We start from the raw sequence: 19,625 nt of genomic DNA on the forward strand, positions 1-19,625 counted from the left end.
GGACCAGGCCCTAATCCTTGGGACTCTAGACGTTCTGCTTAATCTGGACCAGGCCCTAATCCCTGGGGCGTTCTGTTTACTCTAGACCAGGCCCTAATCCCCTGGACTGTATGTTTACTCTAGACCAGGCCCTAATCCCTGGGATGTTCTGTTTACTCTAGACCGGGCCCTAATCCCCTGGGACGTTCGGTTTACTCTAAACCAGGCCATAATCCCTGGGATGTTCTGTTTACTCTAGACCAGGTCCTAATCCCCTGGACTTTCTGTTTACTCTAGACAAGGCCCTAATCACCGGGATTCTAGATGTTCTCTATACTCTGGACCAGGCCCTAATCCTCGGGATGTACTGCTTACTCTAGACCAGGCGCTAATCCCTGGGACTCTGGACGTTCTGCTTTACTCTAGACCAGGCCCTAATCTCCGGCACTCTGGACTTCCTGCTTACTCTAGACCAGGCCCTAATCCCAGGGACTCTAGACGTTCTAATTACTCTACACCAGGCCCTAATCCCCGGGACGTTCTGCCTATTCTAGACCAGGCCCTAATCCTCGGGACGTTCTGTTTACTCTAGACCAGGCCCTAATCCCCGGGACTCTTGATGTTCTGCTCGTTCTGGACCAGGCCCTAATCCTTGGGACTCTAGACGTTCTGCTTAATCTGGACCAGGCCCTAATCCCTGGGGCGTTCTGTTTACTCTAGACCAGGCCCTAATCCCCTGGACTGTATGTTTACTCTAGACCAGGCCCTAATCCCTGGGATGTTCTGTTTACTCTAGACCGGGCCCTAATCCCCTGGGACGTTCGGTTTACTCTAAACCAGGCCATAATCCCTGGGATGTTCTGTTTACTCTAGACCAGGTCCTAATCCCCTGGACTTTCTGTTTACTCTAGACAAGGCCCTAATCACCGGGATTCTAGATGTTCTCTATACTCTGGACCAGGCCCTAATCCTCGGGATGTACTGCTTACTCTAGACCAGGCGCTAATCCCTGGGACTCTGGACGTTCTGCTTTACTCTAGACCAGGCCCTAATCTCCGGCACTCTGGACTTCCTGCTTACTCTAGACCAGGCCCTAATCCCAGGGACTCTAGACGTTCTAATTACTCTACACCAGGCCCTAATCCCCGGGACGTTCTGCCTATTCTAGACCAGGCCCTAATCCTCGGGACGTTCTGTTTACTCTAGACCAGGCCCTAATCCCCGGGACTCTTGATGTTCTGCTCGTTCTGGACCAGGCCCTAATCCTTGGGACTCTAGACGTTCTGCTTAATCTGGACCAGGCCCTAATCCCTGGGGCGTTCTGTTTACTCTAGACCAGGCCCTAATCCCCTGGACTGTATGTTTACTCTAGACCAGGCCCTAATCCCTGGGATGTTCTGTTTACTCTAGACCGGGCCCTAATCCCCTGGGACGTTCGGTTTACTCTAAACCAGGCCATAATCCCTGGGATGTTCTGTTTACTCTAGACCAGGTCCTAATCCCCTGGACTTTCTGTTTACTCTAGACAAGGCCCTAATCACCGGGATTCTAGATGTTCTCTATACTCTGGACCAGGCCCTAATCCTCGGGATGTACTGCTTACTCTAGACCAGGCGCTAATCCCTGGGACTCTGGACGTTCTGCTTTACTCGAGACCAGGCCCTAATCTCCGGCACTCTGGACTTCCTGCTTACTCTAGACCAGGCCCTAATCCCAGGGACTCTAGACGTTCTAATTACTCTACACCAGGCCCTAATCCCCGGGACGTTCTGCCTATTCTAGACCAGGCCCTAATCCTCGGGACGTTCGGTTTACTCTAGACCAGGCCCTAATCCCCGGGACTCTTGATGTTCTACTCGCTCTGGACCAGGCCCTAATCCCCGGGACTCTAGACGTTCTGTTTACTCTAGACCAGGCCCTAATCCCTTGGGCGTTCTGTTTACTCTAGACCAGGCCCTAATCCCCTTGGACGTTCTGTTTACTCTAGACCAGGCCCTAATCCCTGGGACATTCTGTTTACTCTAGACCAGGCCCTAATCCCCTGGACTTTCTGTTTACTCTAGACAAGGCCCTAATCACCGGTATTCTAGTCGTTCTGTTTACTCTAGACCAGGCCCTAATCCCTGAGACTCTAGTCATTCTGTTTACTCTAGACCAGGTCCTAATCCCCAGGACTCTAGACGTTCTGTTGACTCTAGACCAGGCCCTAATCCCTGGGACTCTGGTTGTTCTGATTACTCTAGACCAGGCACTAATCCCCGGGACTCTAGACGTTCTGTTTACTCTAGACCAGGCCCTAATCCCCGGGACGTTCTGATTACTCTAGACCAGGCCCTAATCCCCGGAACTCTAGACGTTCTGATTACTTTAGACCAGGCACTAATCCCCGGGACTCTAGACGTTCTGTTTACTCTAGACCAGGCCCTAATCCCCGGGACATTCTGATTACTCTAGACCAGGCCCTAATCCCCGGGACTCTAGTCGTTCTGTTTACTCTAGACCAGGTCCTAATCCCCAGGACTCTAGTCGTTCTGTTTACTCTAGACCAGGCCCTAATCCCCAGGACACTAGACGTTCTGCTTACTCTAGACCAGGCCCTAATCCCCGTGACTCTGGACGTTCTGCTTACTCTAGACCAGGTCCTAATCCCCGGGACTCTAGACGTTCTGATTACTCTACACCAGGCCCTAATCCCCGGCACTCTTGACGTTCTGCTCGCTCTGGACCAGGCCCTAATCCCCGGGATGTTCTGCTTACTCTAGCCAAAGCCCTAATCCCCGGGACTCTGGACGTTCTGCTTACTCTAGACCAGGCCCTAACCCCCGGGAAGTTTTGCTTACTCTAGACCAGGCCCTCATCACCGGGACTCTGGACATTCTGCTTACTCTAGACATTGCCCTAATCACCGGGACACTGGACGTTCTGATTCTCTAGACCAGGCCCTAATCCCCGGGACTCTAGACGTTCTGTTTACTCTGGACCAGGCCCATATCCCCGGGACGTTCTGATTACTCTAGACCAGGCCCTAATCCCCGGAACTCTAGACGTTCTGATTACTCTAGACCAGGCATTTATCTCCATGACTCTAGACACTCTGTTTACTCTAGACCAGGCCCTAATCCCTGGGACGTTCTGTTTACTCTAGACCAGGCCCTAATCCCCTGGACTTTCTGTTTACTCTAGACAAGGCCCTAATCACCGGGATTCTAGACGTTCTCTTTACTCTGGACCAGGCCCTAATCCCCGGGACATTCTGCTTACTCTACACCAGGCCCTAATCCCCGAATCCCCAGGACGTTTCTGCTTATTCTAGACCAGGCCCTAATCCTCGGGACGTTCTGTTTACTCTAGACCAGGCCCTAGTCTCCGGGACTCGAAAAGAGGAAGCGGCGGCGAAAGAGAGGGGCAGTTGAGGCTGCATCCTGACGAGATTCCGTCGGTGAGAAAATAGACCCCCATCGCCCGCTGTTCTATTGGTGAACATGGGTCTCCAGAGTGGAGCATGGGGTTTTAGGCACTGTATTTCAGTGCTGGAGGCATCACTACAGACCCTGGTTCGATTCCAGGCTGTATCGCAGGGGTCTAAGGCATTGCATCTCAGTGCTGGAGGCATCACTACAGACCCTGGTTCGATTCCAGGCTGTATCGCAGCGGTCTAAGGCACTGTATCTCAGTGCTGGAGGCATCACTACAGACCCTGGTACGATTCCAGGCTGTATCGCATGCGGTCTAAGGCATTGTATCTCAGTGCTGGAGGCGTCACTACAGACCCTGGTTCGATTCCAGGCTGTATCGCAGCACTCTAAGGCATTGCATCTCAGTGCTAGAGGCATCACTACAGACACCCTGGTTCGATTCCAGGCTGTATCGCATGCGGTCTAAGGCATTGTATCTCAGTGCTGGAGGCGTCACTACAGACCCTGGTTCGATTCCAGGCTGTATCGCATGCGGTCTAAGGCATTGTATCTCAGTGCTGGAGGCATCACTACAGACCCTGGTTCGATTCCAGGCTGTATCGCATGCGGTCTAAGGCATTGTATCTCAGTGCTGGAGGCGTCACTACAGACCCTGGTTCGATTCCAGGCTGTATCGCATGCGGTCTAAGGCATTGTATCTCAGTGCTGGAGGCGTCACTACAGACCCTGGTTCGATTCCGGGCTGTATCGCAGCACTCTAAGGCATTGCATCTCAGTGCTGGAGACGTCACGACAGAATCCGTTTGACCTCATTTTTTTACCAGCATTTCACCTATGCAACTAACTACATGCGACGAAACCCTCAATCCCCTTTTACTCGACACACAGAGTCGCTCAACACGGAAGTGGTCAGATGAAGCAGATGCTAAGCTACAGGACTGTTTTGCTATAGAACAGACTGGAATATGTTTCTGGAGTCATCCGGTAACATAGAGGACAGTGACCGTACGTACATACCTCAACCAGAAGCCATGGATTACAGGCAACATCCGCACTGAGTTTAAGTGTAGATTTGCCGCTTTTCAAGGAGGACACTAATCCGGGCGCTCATAAGAAATCCCGCTGCGACTTTCTCGACGAGCCATCAAACAGGCAAAGCGTCAAATACATGACTAAGATCGAATCCTGTTATGACGGATATGGCAAAACTATCACGATTTTACAAAGGGAAACCCAGCCGCAAGATACCCAGCGACATTCAACCTTTTTTTATTGACTGATGGAGTACTGTAGTACTACCCTTAAAAAAAACAAAGAAGAAGAATCTATTTTTAGAACACAAGACTTGCCCTGCAAAACTAATATGTGCTTATCTATATACCAACAGTGTACAACAAGGCCTCATTTATCATAATCATTACAGATAACGAATCCTAATTGCTCAATTTCCCCATATATATATTCAGTCAATATTTTTAAATTTTTTTAAACAAGTGTCATTTTAAGATTAATTTATCAAAGCCGTAATATCACCTGGTGATATGATATCGTGGAACACAAGCTTTTTTTTTGAAAAAGGAAAAGAAGCACTGATCTCAGCGGTGTGGCCCTCGCTTGTAGAGTTGAAGCCTCTGGCTGTGCAATGGCAACGCCTTGTTTTGTTCATTCGGCAGACGAGACGCTCTTATTTCCCCCTAAGCCCCGTATCACAGTCGAGACACACCTAGTTTATAGTGGAAAAACACGATGTAATCTAACGGAATTAAATAGGACAGAATGAAGTATGAAGCGATGAGAATCTACACGTGTGGAAAAGGTATTCTCGGAAGAAGAAGAAGAAGAAGAAGAAGAAGAAGAAGAAGAAGAAGAAGAAGAAGAAGAAGAAGAAGAAGAAGAAGAAGAAGAAGAAGAAGAAGAAGAAGAAGAAGAAGGAGAAGAAGAAGAAGAAGAAGAAGAAGAAGCAGAAGAAGAAGAAGGAGAAGAAGAAGAAGAAGAAGAAGAAGAAGAAGAAGAAGAAGAAGAAGAAGAAGAAGAAGAAGAAGAAGAAGAAGAAGAAGAAGAAGGAGGAATCATTTGAAAACGAGGCTCAATTCTGTTGGAGTTGAAAAGTAAACATTTTCACTGGTTACAAAATGTTGGATATCCAAACGTTCAAATGGTTTGTGTTCATTAAATGACTGCCAGGGCATCTCTCTGATGAGCAGGACTGAGCTTTATGATTCTGATGAAAATACGCTCTTTGTCTTTATCCAACTAATGTTTTTTTGTTGCATATTTTCAGTGTGGAACCTGCCTATGTTTAAAGGTGTGGCAGGTAGCCTAGTGGTTAGAGCAGGTAGCCAAGTGGTTAGAGGGGAGGGGAGGCAGGTAGTCTAGTGGTTAGAGGGGCGGCAGGTAGTCTAGTGGTTAGTGCAGGTAGCCTAGTGGTTAGAGACAGGTAGCCTAGTGGTTAGAGCAGGTAGCCTAGTGGTTAGAGCAGGTAGCCTAGTGGTTAGAGCAGGTAGTCTAGTGGTTAGAGCAGGTAGTCTAGTGGTTAGAGGCAGGTAGTCTAGTGGTTAGAGGGGCGGCAGGTAGCCTAGTGGTTAGAGCAGGTAGTCTAGTGGTTAGAGCCAGGTAGCCTAGTGGTTAGAGCAGGTAGTCTAGTGGTTAGAGCAGGTAGTCTAGTGGTTAGAGCAGGTAGTCTAGTGGTTAGAGGCAGGTAGTCTAGTGGTTAGAGGGGCGGCAGGTAGGCTAGTGGTTAGAGCAGGTAGCCTGGTGGTTAGAGGGGCGGCAGGTAGTCTAGTGGTTAGAGGGGCGGCAGGTAGCCTAGTGGTTAGAGGGGCGGCAGGTAGCCTAGTGGTTAGAGCAGGTAGCCTAGTGGTTAGAGCAGGTAGCCTAGTGGTTAGAGCAGGTAGCCTAGTGGTTAGAGCAGGTAGCCTAGTGGTTAGAGCCAGGTAGCCTAGTGGTTAGAGCAGGTAGCCTAGTGGTTAGAGCCAGGTAGCCTAGTGGTTAGAGCCAGGTAGCCTAGTGGTTAGAGCAGGTAGCCTAGTGGTTAGAGCAGGTAGCCTAGTGGTTAGAGCCAGGTAGCCTAGTGGTTAGAGGGGCGGCAGGTAGTCTAGTGGTTAGAGCAGGTAGCCTAGTGGTTAGAGCAGGTAGCCTAGTGGTTAGAGGGGCGGCAGGTAGCCTAGTGGTTAGAGCAGGTAGCCTGGTGGTTAGAGGGGCGGCAGGTAGCCTAGTGGTTAGAGTAGGTAGCCTAGTGGTTAGAGGGGCAGCAGGTAGCCTAGTGGTTAGCGCGTTGGACTAGTAACCCGAAGGGTTGCTGGATCGAATCTCCGAACTGACAAGGTAAAAATATCTGTCGTTCTACCCCTGAACAAGGCAGTTAACCCACTGTTCCTAGGTCGTCATTGTAAAAAATAATTTGTTCTTATTAACTGACTTGCCTTGTTAAATAAAGGTTAAATAAAAAAAAATAAAAAAAATATATAACGAATTCTAACTGGCACCAGCAGTTTGCATAGTAGGGCCGTTAATAGTTACCGCAGCCACAAAGTCATGAACCCCCCCAACTATTTCTACAATTTCTCTCCTTAAAATCTGATTTTAAACCTTAAACCACTCTATTAACCTTATGCCTAATCTTGAATTAAGTACATTTTTGTTTACATAAAAACATTTTTTACGATAGAGCCAATTTTGACTTTGTGGCTGTGGTAACTAGTGACAACCGCAAATTAACCTAAGCGACCTAAAACGGAAATCAAACGTGACTCAATTATTCAACAACAATTTGAACACATATTTCCCCAGTCCACTCAACTCGTCCCATTTGGAATTTGTGATAAAACTGTCGTCATTTGTCAAGGAAAGTAGCTTGTGTACCCCATCAGATAGGTTTTAATATGTATTTATTTCCATAGGCCTAATTGTAGCCTGTGTATCCAATCAGATTGGTTTTAATAGGTATTTATTTACATAGGCCTAATTGTAGGTTGAGTGCAGACTCAGCACCCGTGTGTAGAAGGAAGCTGTCAGAACGCCATGGAGTGAGTGAGACAAGGAGAGGAAAAGGGAATTTATAGGGAGGGAGAAGGACTGTTTGATGCTTGGCTTCGTTTCACATGTACAAACGGAACAAAGGAACGTTTACTTCAGTATAAAACTGGTTACCAACATTTAAAAAAAATCTTTAGCTAAGAATTGTTTTGTGAAAACTTCCTGACATGCAAGTTTGAAGGGAATGATCCAACTTCCTGTTTGGTGTTCCTCAAGGTTCCGTTTTAGGACCACTATTGTTTCCACTATATATTTTTACCTCTTAGTGATGTCATTTGAAAACATAGTGTTACCTCTCACTGCTATGCGGAAGACAGACAGCTGTACATTTCGATAAAACGTAGTGAAGCCCCCAAAAATAGGCCCTCGCTGGAAGCAAAGTGTTTTCAGACATAAGGAAGTGTCGGGATGGCAGCAAGTGTTTTCCTTTTAAACTCGGAGAAAACAGAGATGCTAGGTCCCAAGAAACTGTAACGCTCGTCTGAAGAAGAGGGAGTGGGCCAAAGTGTTTTCCTTTTAAACTCGGAGAAAACAGAGATGCTAGGTCCCAAGAAACTGTAACGCTCGTCTGAAGAAGAGGGAGTGGGCCAAAGTGTTTTCCTTTTAAACTCGGAGAAAACAGAGATGCTAGGTCCCAAGAAACTGTAACGCTCGTCTGAAGAAGAGGGAGTGGGCCAAAGTGTTTTCCTTTTAAACTCGGAGAAAACAGAGATGCTAGGTCCCAAGAAACTGTAACGCTCGTCTGAAGAAGAGGGAGTGGGCCAAAGTGTTTTCCTTTTAAACTCGGAGAACACAGAGATGCTAGGTCCCAAGAAACTGTAACGCTCGTCTGAAGAAGAGGGAGTGGGCCAAAGTGTTTTCCTTTTAAACTCAGAGAAAACAGAGATGCTAGGTCCCAAGAAACTGTAACGCTCGTCTGAAGAAGAGGGAGTGGGCCAAAGTGCAGCGCGGTACGTGTTCATGATGTTTATTAATATCTGAACACTAGAAAAAAATAACAAAGAGCAAAAACGACAACGAACAGTTCTGTCAGGTGTAGAAACACAGAACAGAAAACAACTACCCACAATGCACAGCTGAGAAAAAGCTGCCTAAGCATGATTCTCAATCAGAGACAACGATAGACTGCTGTCCCTGTTTGAGAACCCACACCCGGCCAAACACAAAGAAATAGAAAACATAGAAATAAAGAAACTAGAATGCCAACCCCTAGTCACACCCTGGCCTAACCAAAATAGAGAATAAAAACCTCTCTATGGCCAGGGCGTGACAGAAACGAAGATATCTGCTGTTGGATCTGACGATTCATCTCAAATGGTTTGTACAGTCGTCTCTAAAATGAAACTGCGAAGGAACTCGGCGTTACTCTGGACCCTGATCTCTCTTTTGACGCACATATCAAGACTGTTTCAAGGACAGCTTTTTAAAAAAAAAATCTTACAAACATTGTAAAACCACAATGCAGAAAAAACGAATCCATGCTTTTGTTACTTCTATATTAGACTACTGCAATGCTATACTCTCCGGCTAACTAAATACACTTCAGCTAGTGCTGAACACGGCTGCTAGAATCATGATTCTGCCGTACATACCTACAGGTACGCTACGGTCACAAGAAAACAGGCCTCCTTACTGCCCCTAGACAGCTGGAGGCAGGGCTTTCTCCTATAGAGCTCCATTTCTATGGGACGGTCAGCCTACCCATGTGAGAGACGCAGACTCGGTCTCAACCTTTAAGTCTTTACTGAAGACTCATCTCTTCAGTGGGTCCTATGATTGAGCGTAGTCTGAGCCCAGGAGTGTAGTCTGAGCCTAGGCGTGTAGTCTGAGCCCAGGAGTGTGAAGGTGAACGGAAAAGCACTGGAGCAAAGAACCGCCCTTGCTGTCTCTGCCTGGCCGGTTCCTCTCTCTCCCCTGGGATTCTCTCCCTCCGACCCTATTACGGGGGGGCTGAGTCACTGGCGCTACAGGTGCTCATCCACGCCGTCCCTAGGAGGGGTGCGTCATGTCGTGCCAGGCTTTTTTCACTATACTCAACTTGAGTGGGTTGAGTCACTGACGTGATCTTCATGTCCGGTTCGGCGCCCCCTCGAGCTCGTGCCGTAGGAGGAGATCTTTGTGGGCTGTACTCAGCCTTGTCTCAGGGTAGTAAATTGGTGGTCTGTTGATATCCCTCAAGTGGTGTGGGGGCTGTGCTCCGGGGGTATCGTCGGACAGGGTCACGGTATCCCCCAACCCCCCAAACTGTCTCAGCTTCCAGTATCTTTGCTGCAATAGGCTATGTGCCGGGGGGGCTACGGTCAGTCTGTCCTATCTGGTGCAATTCTCCTGTCTTATCTGATGTCCTGTGTGAACTTAAGTATGGTACCTCTAATTCTCCCATCTCTCTCTCTGTCTCTCTATCTCTCTCCTGTCTCTCTCTCTCTCTCCTGTCGCTCTCTCTCTCTCTCTCTCTCTCTCGTCCCTCTCTCTCCTGTCCCTCTCTCTCCTGTCTCTCTCTCCTGTCTCTCTCTCTCCTGTCCCTCTCTCTCTCCTGTCTCTCTCTCTCTCCTGTGTCTCTCTGTCCTCTCTCTCTCTCTCTCCTGTCCCTCTCTCTCCTGTCCCTCTCTCTCCTGTGTCTCTCTGTCCTCTCTCTGTCTCACTCTCTCTCTCACTCTCTCTCTCTCTCTCTCTCTCTCTCTGTCCTCTCTCTCTCTGTCCTCTCTCTCTCTGTCCTCTCTCTCTCTCCTGTCTCAGCACTACCTGACCTGATGACTCCTGGCTGTCTACCTGGTTGTGTTGCTACTCCAGTTTCTGCTATTTTGCCTGTGGCTGTGGATCCCTGACCTGTTCACCAGACGTGCAAGAGAGAGAGGGAGGCAGAGCGAGAGAGAGAGAGAAAACCATGGAACTAGAGAACAGCAGAACCGTGGAACTAGAGAACATGCAGAACCATGGAATTAGATAACAGCAGAACCGTGGAACTAGAGAACAGCAGAACCATGGAACTAAAGAACAGCAGAAACATGGAACTAGAGAACAGCAGAACCATGGAACTAGAGAACAGCAGAACCGTGGAACTAGAGAACAGCAGAACCGTGGAATTAGAGAACAGCAGAACTGTGGAACTAGAGAACAGCAGAACCGTGGAATTAGAGAACAGCAGAACTGTGGAATTAGAGAACAGCAGAACCGTGGAACTAGAGAACAGCAGAACCATGGAACTAGAGAACACGCAGAACCGTGAAACTAGAGAACAGCAGAACCATGGAACAGCAGAACCGTGGAACTAGAGAACATCAGACCCGTGGAACTAGAAAACAGAAGAACCATGGAAATAGAGAACAGCAGAACCATGGTACTAGAGAACACGCATATCCATGGAACTAGAGAACAGCAGATCCATGGAACTAGAGAAAACGCAGAACCGTGGAACTAGACAACAGTAGAACCATGGAACTAGAGAACAGCAGAACCATGGAACTAGAGCTCAGCAGTACCATGGAACTAGAAAACAAGCAGAACCATGAAACTAGAGAACAGCGGAACCATGGAACTAGAGAACAGCAGAACCATGGAACTAGAGAACAACAGAACCATGGAACTAGAGTACAGCAGAACCGTGGAACTAGAGAACAGCAGAACCGTGGAACTAAAGAACAGCAGAACCATGGAATTAGAGAACAGCAGAACCGTGGCACTAGAGAACAGCAGAACCGTGGAACTAGAGAACAGCAGAACCGTGGAACTAAAGAACAGCAGAACCATGGAATTAGAGAACAGCAGAACCGTGGAACTAGAGAACAGCAGAACCGTGGAAGTAGAGAACAGCAGAACCATGGAACTAGAGATGAGCAGAACCATGGAACTAGAGAACACGCAGAACCGGGAAACTAGAGAACAGCAGAACCATGGAACAGCAGAACCATAGAATAAAAGAACTGCAGAACTATGGAACTAGAGAACACGCAGAACCATGGAACTAGAGAACAGCAGAACTGTGGAACTAGAGAACAGCAGAACCGTGGAACTAGAGAACAGCAGAACCATGGAACTAGGGAACAGCAGAACCGTGGAACTAGAGAACAGCAGAACCGTGGAACTAGAGAACAGCAGAACTGTGGAACTAGAGAACAGCAGAACCATGGAACTAGAGAACAGCAGAACCATGGAACTAGAGAACAGCAGAACCATGGAACTAGAGAACAGCAGAACCGTGGTACTAGAGAACAGCAGAACCGTGGAACTAGAGAACAGCAGAGCCATGGAACTAGAGAACAGCAGAACCAGGGAACTAGAGAACAGCAAAACCGTGGTACTAGAGAACAGCAGAACCGTGGAACTAGAGAACAGCAGAACCATGGAACTAGAGAACAGCAGAACCATGGTACTAGAGTATAGCAGAACCGCGGAACTAGAGAACAGCAGAACCATGGTACTATAGAACAGCAGAACTGCGGAACTAGAGAACCTCAGAACCATGGAACTAGAGATCAGCAGAACCATGGTACTAGAGTATAGCAGAACCACAGAACTAGAGAATAGAAGAACCGCGGAACTAGAGAACATATATCTAATAGACAGAGAGACACACTGTCTCACCCATACAGGGTCCTGTCCTGCTAGTCTAGATCTATATCTAATAGACAGAGAGACACACTGTCTCACCCATACAGGGTCCTGTCCTGCTAGTCTAGATCTATATCTAATAGACAGAGAGACACACTGTCTCACCCATACAGGGTCCTGTCCTGCTAGTCTAGATCTATATCTAATAGACAGAGAGACACACTGTCTCACCCATACAGGGTCCTGTCCTGCTAGTCTAGATCTATATCTAATAGACAGAGAGACACACTGTCTCACCCATACAGGGTCCTGTCCTGCTAGTCTAGATCTATAGCTAATAGACAGAGAGACACACTGTCTCCCCCATACAGGGTCCTGTCCTGCTAGTCTAGATCTATATCTAATAGACAGAGAGACACACTGTCTCACCCATACAGGGCCCTGTCCTGCTAGTCTAGATCTATAGCTAATAGACAGAGAGACACACTGTCTCACCCATACAGGGTCCTGTCCTGCTAGTCTAGATCTATATCTAATAGACAGAGAGACACACTGTCTCACCCATACAGGGTCCTGTCCTGCTAGTCTAGATCTATATCTAATAGACAGAGAGACACACTGTCTCACCCATACAGGGTCCTGTCCTGCTAGTCTAGATCTATAGCTAATAGACAGAGAGACACACTGTCTCACCCATACAGGGTCCTGTCCTGCTAGTCTAGATCTATAGCTAATAGACAGAGAGACACACTGTCTCCCCCATACAGGGTCCTGTCCTGCTAGTCTAGATCTATATCTAATAGACAGAGAGACACACTGTCTCACCCATACAGGGCCCTGTCCTGCTAGTCTAGATCTATAGCTAATAGACAGAGAGACACACTGTCTCACCCATACAGGGTCCTGTCCTGCTAGTCTAGATCTATATCTAATAGACAGAGAGACACACTGTCTCACCCATACAGGGTCCTGTCCTGCTAGTCTAGATCTATATCTAATAGACAGAGAGACACACTGTCTCACCCATACAGGGTCCTGTCCTGCTAGTCTAGATCTATAGCTAATAGACAGAGAGACACACTGTCTCACCCATACAGGGTCCTGTCCTGCTAGTCTAGATCTATAGCTAATAGACAGAGAGACACACTGTCTCCCCCATACAGGGTCCTGTCCTGCTAGTCTAGATCTATAGCTAATAGACAGAGAGACACACTGTCTCACCCATACAGGGTCCTGTCCTGCTAGTCTAGATCTATATCTAATAGACAGAGAGACACACTGTCTCACCCATACAGGGTCCTGTCCTGCTAGTCTAGATCTATATCTAATAGACAGAGAGACACACTGTCTCACCCATACAGGGCCCTGTCCTGCTAGTCTAGATCTATATCTAATAGACAGAGAGACACACTGTCTCACCCATACAGGGTCCTGTCCTGCTAGTCTAGATCTATATCTAATAGACAGAGAGACACACTGTCTCACCCATACAGGGTCCTGTCCTGCTAGTCTAGATCTATATCTAATAGACAGAGAGACACACTGTCTCACCCATACAGGGTCCTGTCCTGCTAGTCTAGATCTATATCTAATAGACAGAGAGACACACTGTCTCACCCATACAGGGTCCTGTCCTGCTAGTCTAGATCTATATCTAATAGACAGAGAGACACACTGTCTCACCCATACAGGGTCCTGTCCTGCTAGTCTAGATCTATATCTAATAGACAGAGAGACACACTGTCTCACCCATACAGGGTCCTGTCCTACTAGTCTAGATCTATAGCTAATAGACAGAGAGACACACTGTCTCACCCATACAGGGCCCTGTCCTGCTAGTCTAGATCTATAGCTAATAGACAGAGAGACACACTGTCTCACCCATACAGGGTCCTGTCCTGCTAGTCTAGATCTATATCTAATAGACAGAGAGACACACTGTCTCACCCATACAGGGTCCTGTCCTGCTAGTCTAGATCTATATCTAATAGACAGAGAGACACACTGTCTCACCCATACAGTGTCCTGTCCTGCTAGTCTAGATCTATAGCTAATAGACAGAGAGACACACTGTCTCCCCCATACAGGGTCCTGTCCTGCTAGTCTAGATCTATATCTAATAGACAGAGAGACACACTGTCTCACCCATACAGGGTCCTGTCCTGCTAGTCTAGATCTATAGCTAATAGACAGAGAGACACACTGTCTCCCCCATACAGGGTCCTGTCCTGCTAGTCTAGATCTATATCTAATAGACAGAGAGACACACTGTCTCACCCATACAGGGTCCTGTCCTGCTAGTCTAGATCTATATCTAATAGACAGAGAGACAGAATTGAATAGTAGAACACACCAGGCCCTAACCTCCCAGGGGCCTGACCTCCAAAGGGCCCTAACCTCCATGGGCCTGACCTCTAGGGGCCCTAACCTCCATGGGCCTGACTTCCAGGGGGCCTGACCTCCATGGGCCTGACCTCCAGGGGCCCTGACTTCCAGGGGCCCTGAACTCCAGTGTCCCTGACCTCCAGTGTCCCTGACCTCCAGGGGCCTGACCTCCAGGAGGGTCTGACCTCTAGGGGCCTGACCTCCAGGAGCCCTGATCTCCAGGGCCCTGACCTCTAGGGGCCTGACCTCCAGGAGCCCTGATCTCCAGGGGCCCTGACCTCCAGGGGCCGTGACTTCCAGGGGCCCTGACCTTCAGGGGTCCTGACCTCCAGGGGCCTGACCTCCAGGAGGGTCTGACCTCCATGGGCCTGACCTCCAGGGGCCCTGACCTCCAGGGGCCGTGACTTCCAGGGGGCCCCCATTGATTTTGTTACACTCTCACTCAGATATCATTAACATGGCATAAGACATGGCAAAATGTGTAGAATTGAAGAAGAAAAAAAACACGATTTAAAACTGAAACATATTCTATATGCCCCATGGCAAAAGGCTAGAGCCGGCCCTGAGTCAGTTACCCAAACAAGGCAGGGCCCCCCCCAGTTACCCACATGGGCCCCCTTACCTCCTCTCCCCACCCATCTGATGATTGGCAGAGTGGTAACAGGCCATCTGCACTCATTGAGAGCAGCTCATTTGGTTGGAGAGTGCAGTCAAAAATATATTGATTTCAATTGTATAGATTTAATATCTTCTCTTCATCAAGATCACCCTGGGGGCTTGGGCCCGGTAAGCCCCTGCATTAATCAGGCCCTGCCCCTCCTCTCTCTCTCTTACCTTCCAGAAAGCAGGTTGACCACAGACCACCATCCCTCCCCTCTCTCTCTCTTACCTACGAGAGAGCAGGTTGACCAAAGACCACCCTCAATCCCCTCTCTCTCTCTTACCTACCAGAGAGCAGGTTGGCCACAGACCACCCTCCCCCCTCTCTCTCTCTCTTACCTACCAGAGAGCAGGTTGACCACAGACCACCCTCCCTCCCCTCTCTCTCTCTTACCTACCAGAGAGCAGGTTGGCCACAGACCACCCTCCCTCCCCTCTCTCTCTCTTACCTACCGGAGAGCAGGTTGACCACAGACCACCCTCCCTCCCCTCTCTCTCTCTTACCTACCATATAGCAGGTTGGTCACAGACCACCCTCCCTCCCCTCTCTCGCTCTCTCTCTTTCTTACCTTCCAGACAGCAGGTTAGCCACAGACCACCCTCCCCTCTCTCTCTCTCGCTCTCTCTCTCTCTTACCTTCCAGACAGCAGGTTAGCCACAGACCACCCTCCCTCCCCTCTCTCTCTCTCTCTTACCTTCCAGACAGCAGGTTCGCCACAGACCAGAGTGAGTCATCACCTCTTCGTTCTTCCGGCTTGTGTCGTTGTCATTGGTGCTTTTGCTTTTGCACGTCCCTCGTGAGTACAGCCAGTAATCGGTCCCGACCGCTATCGTCATGAGGCTGAAGGCGGCGAAAGCCCCCACGGTGGTCACCAGCATCTGGACGCCCCGGTCACACATCAACATCTTCATTGACGGTTTTGAGTATCTCACGTCACGAGACCGCTTACTTACTGAGAAACAACCGATGTCATTTACATTTAAAGAGAAGGGAAAGGAAGAGCGAGGTAGAGAGCAGAGAGAGAGAGAGAGAGAGAGAGAGAGAGAGAGAGAGAGAGAGAGAGAGAGAGAGAGAGAGAGAGAGAGAGAGAGGTAGAGAGCAGAGAGCAGAGAGAGAGAGAGAGAGAGAGAGAGAGAGAGAGAGAGGAGGCTAGGGGCTTCACTGATCAAGCCGGGTCGTTTTAACGACCACTGGCTCAAGACTCCACCACAGACTAGACTGGCGGCAGCGGTGACGCCACATATTTCTCTTCTTCCTCTTCTTCTTCTTGGAATCTCCTGTTGAAATCCAGGGCTAGGCTGGTCTGCGTCCCTGTCAGCAACCCGATCCGCCTCTCCCTCTTTCCCCCGTTCAGTCTCCTTTCAGCTACCCGATCCGCCTCTCCCTCTTTCCCCCGTTCAGTCTCCTTTCAGCTACCCGATCCGCCTCTCCCTCTTTCCCCCGTCCAGTCTCAGCTCAACTTCTCCAACCAGCCTCTCCAGACCTAACGTCCGTTTAACGTCCACAACCGCGGAATGACTCCATCTTCATCCGTCTAATAAACAACAACAACAAACAACAACAGCAACACCATTGAGATGCATTTTTTAAATTGTATTTTATAATATTTTAATTAGTCATTTTTTGATTACACTATCAATAATCTATCTGTCACATACATACACGCGTAATGTATAGACTAAACAACTCACCGATTGAATCCTTGACGGCTGTGGATTGAAACGCTCTCCTCCTCCTCTAAAGATTTCATTCACGTTAGTCAGGCAGACAGACAGTCAGTCAGACAGGCGGGAAGACGGTTCAGTTCCACACGTCTCTTAGGTATTCCGGTAACGTCCTCCTCCTTCCTGAATGAACGAGCGCCTTTTCTATCTCCCGGTATGAGAGAAAAGGCAAGTACACATCCGACCGTTAGCCTGCCTCTGTTGTTGTTGTTGTTGACACGCTGACATTTTTCTCTGATATCCCCTCCAGTTCAGAGCGAACACACTCCACACACACACACACTCACTCACACACACTCATACAGACCCATAGCCAGCTACACACAAACACATAAAGCGGTTTAGCCGAAACACCGACACAAACAACACGACACTTACACGTTCTCTCTCTCCTCTCTCTTTTGCGCCCTCACTCACACACCTGCACCGAAAAGCACAAATTAAAAAAAAATATATATCCCGTTTTTCAAACCCGGTTTGTTTTCTGAAATCTCAATGTTTTAGTCCAGACCAGTCTAGTGAGCTGACCCTAACAGCGGTGCAGCGTAAACGGAAGTCAATCTGGAGGTTTTTAAAAAAACAAAACAGGGCGCCTGGCTGCTCATCTCCGTGAAACGTGCCGGTGAAACAGATGACAGCCAGCCAGCCCCCACGCTCCCCAGCCGCTACCGGGTGTCAAACACCGCCCACGGATCGCTTTGTGGGGAGACTGTGATGCGGTGCTGTGTTGTTGCCACGTAGTTGTCGCGTTCCGAACAGCTGCTGTCCATGGTGCTGAACGGAGTGGATTCTGTTTGGCACACCTGACTGTTTCTCACTGACTGCCTGCTCATAACCTGACTGTTTCTCACTGACTGCCTGCTCCTAACCTGACTGTTTCTCACTAACTGCCTGCTCCTAACCTGACTGTTTCTCACTAACTGCCTGCTCATAACCTGACTGTTTCTCACTGACTGCCTGCTCCTAACCTGACTGTTTCTCACTAACTGCCTGCTCCTAACCTGACTGTTTCTCACTGACTGCCTGCTCATAACCTGACTGTTTCTTCCTGACTGCCTGCTCCTAACCTGACTGTTTCTCACTGACTGCCTGCTCCTAACCTGACTGTTTCACCCTGACTGCCTGCTCCTAACCTGACTGTTTCTACCTGACTGCCTGCTCCTAACCTGACTGTTTCTCACTGACTGCCTGCTCCTAACCTGACTGTTTCTCACTGACTGCCTGCTCACAACCTGACTGTTTCTTCCTGACTGCCTGCTCCTAACCTGACTGTTTCTCACTGACTGCCTGCTCCTAACCTGACTGTTTCTCACTAACTGCCTGCTCCTAACCTGACTGTTTCTCACTGACTGCCTGCTCATAACCTGACTGTTTCTTCCTGACTGCCTGCTCCTAACCTGACTGTTTCTCACTGACTGCCTGCTCCTAACCTGACTGTTTCACCCTGACTGCCTGCTCCTAACCTGACTGTTTCTACCTGACTGCCTGCTCCTAACCTGACTGTTTCTCACTGACTGCCTGCTCCTAACCTGACTGTTTCTCACTGACTGCCTGCTCACAACCTGACTGTTTCTTCCTGACTGCCTGCTCCTAACCTGACTGTTTCTCACTGACTGCCTGCTCCTAACCTGACTGTTTCTTCCTGACTGTCTGCTCTTGACCTGACTGTTTCTCACTGACTGCCTGCTCCTAACCAGACTGTTTCTCCCTGACTGCCTCCTCCTAACCTGACTGTTTCTCCCTGACTGCCTGCTCCTAACCTGACTGTTTCTCACTGACTGCCTGCTCCTAACCTGACTGTTTCTCCCTGACTGCCTGCTCCTAACCTGACTGTTTCTCACTGACTGCCTGCTCCTAACCTGACTGTTTCTCACTGACTGCCTGCTCCTAACCTGACTGTTTCTCCCTGACTGCCTGCTCCTAACCTGACTGTTTCTCCCTGACTGCCTGCTCCTAACCTGACTGTTTCTCACTGACTGCCTGCTCCTAACCTGACTGTTTCTCCCTGACTGCCTGCTCCTAACCTGACTGTTTCTCCCTGACTGCCTGCTCCTAACCTGACAGTTTCTCCCTGACTGCCTGCTCCTAACCTGACTGTTTCTCCCTGACTGCCTGCTCATAACCTGACTGTTTCTCCCTGACTGCCTGCTCATAACCAGACTGTTTCTCACTGACTGCCTGCTCCTAACCTGACTGTTTCTCCCTGACTGCCTGCTCATAACCAGACTGTTTCTCCCTGACTGCCTGCTCATAACCTGACTGTTTCACCCTGACTGCCTGCTACTAACCTGACTGTTTCTCCCTGACTGCCTGCTCCTAACCTGACTGTTTCTACCTGACTGCCTGCTCCTAACCTGACTGTTTCTACCTGACTGCCTGCTACTAACCTGACTGTTTCTCCCTGACTGCCTGCTCTTATCCAGACTGTTTCTCCATGACTGCCTGCTCCTAACCTGACTGTTTCTCCCTGACTGCCTGCTCCTAACCTGACTGTTTCTCACTGACTGCCTGCTCCTGACCTGACTGTTTCTCACTGACTGCCTGCTCCTAACCAGACTGTTTCTCCCTGACTGCCTGCTCCTAACCTGACTGTTTCACCCTGACTGACTGCTCCTAACCTGACTGTTTCTCACTGACTGCCTGCTCCTAACCTGACTGTTTCTCCCTGACTGCCTGCTCCTAACCTGACTGTTTCTCACTGACTTCCTGCTCCTAACCTGACTGTTTCTCACTGACTGCCTGCTCCTAACCTGACTGTTTCTCACTGACTGCCTGCTCCTAACCTGACTGTTTCAACCTGACTGCCTGCTCTTATCCAGACTGTTTCTCATTGACTGCTTGCTCATAACCTGACTGTTTCTCCCTGACTGCCTGCTC

At 49.0% G+C, this 19,625-nt stretch overlaps 1 protein-coding gene across 1 annotated transcript in view; it reads right to left on the bottom strand.

Moving 5' to 3' along the window:
- The window catches only part of LOC118947068 (voltage-dependent calcium channel gamma-3 subunit-like), a 56,846-nt gene extending 38,408 nt beyond the window's left edge, over positions 1-18,438 (bottom strand). Inside the window, exons 1-2 of the mRNA XM_036972136.1 lie at positions 16,716-18,438; positions 15,719-16,558 (exon numbers count right to left, since the gene is read on the bottom strand). Coding sequence (XP_036828031.1) covers positions 15,719-15,935 — 217 coding nt within the window. The 5' untranslated portion in view covers positions 15,936-16,558; positions 16,716-18,438. The remainder of the gene's footprint in view (positions 1-15,718; positions 16,559-16,715) is intronic.
- Between the last annotated feature and the right edge of the window lie 1,187 nt (positions 18,439-19,625).

Source organism: Oncorhynchus mykiss, unplaced genomic scaffold (assembly GCF_013265735.2).
Source record: "Oncorhynchus mykiss isolate Arlee unplaced genomic scaffold, USDA_OmykA_1.1 un_scaffold_120, whole genome shotgun sequence".
Lineage (NCBI taxonomy): Eukaryota > Metazoa > Chordata > Actinopteri > Salmoniformes > Salmonidae > Oncorhynchus > Oncorhynchus mykiss.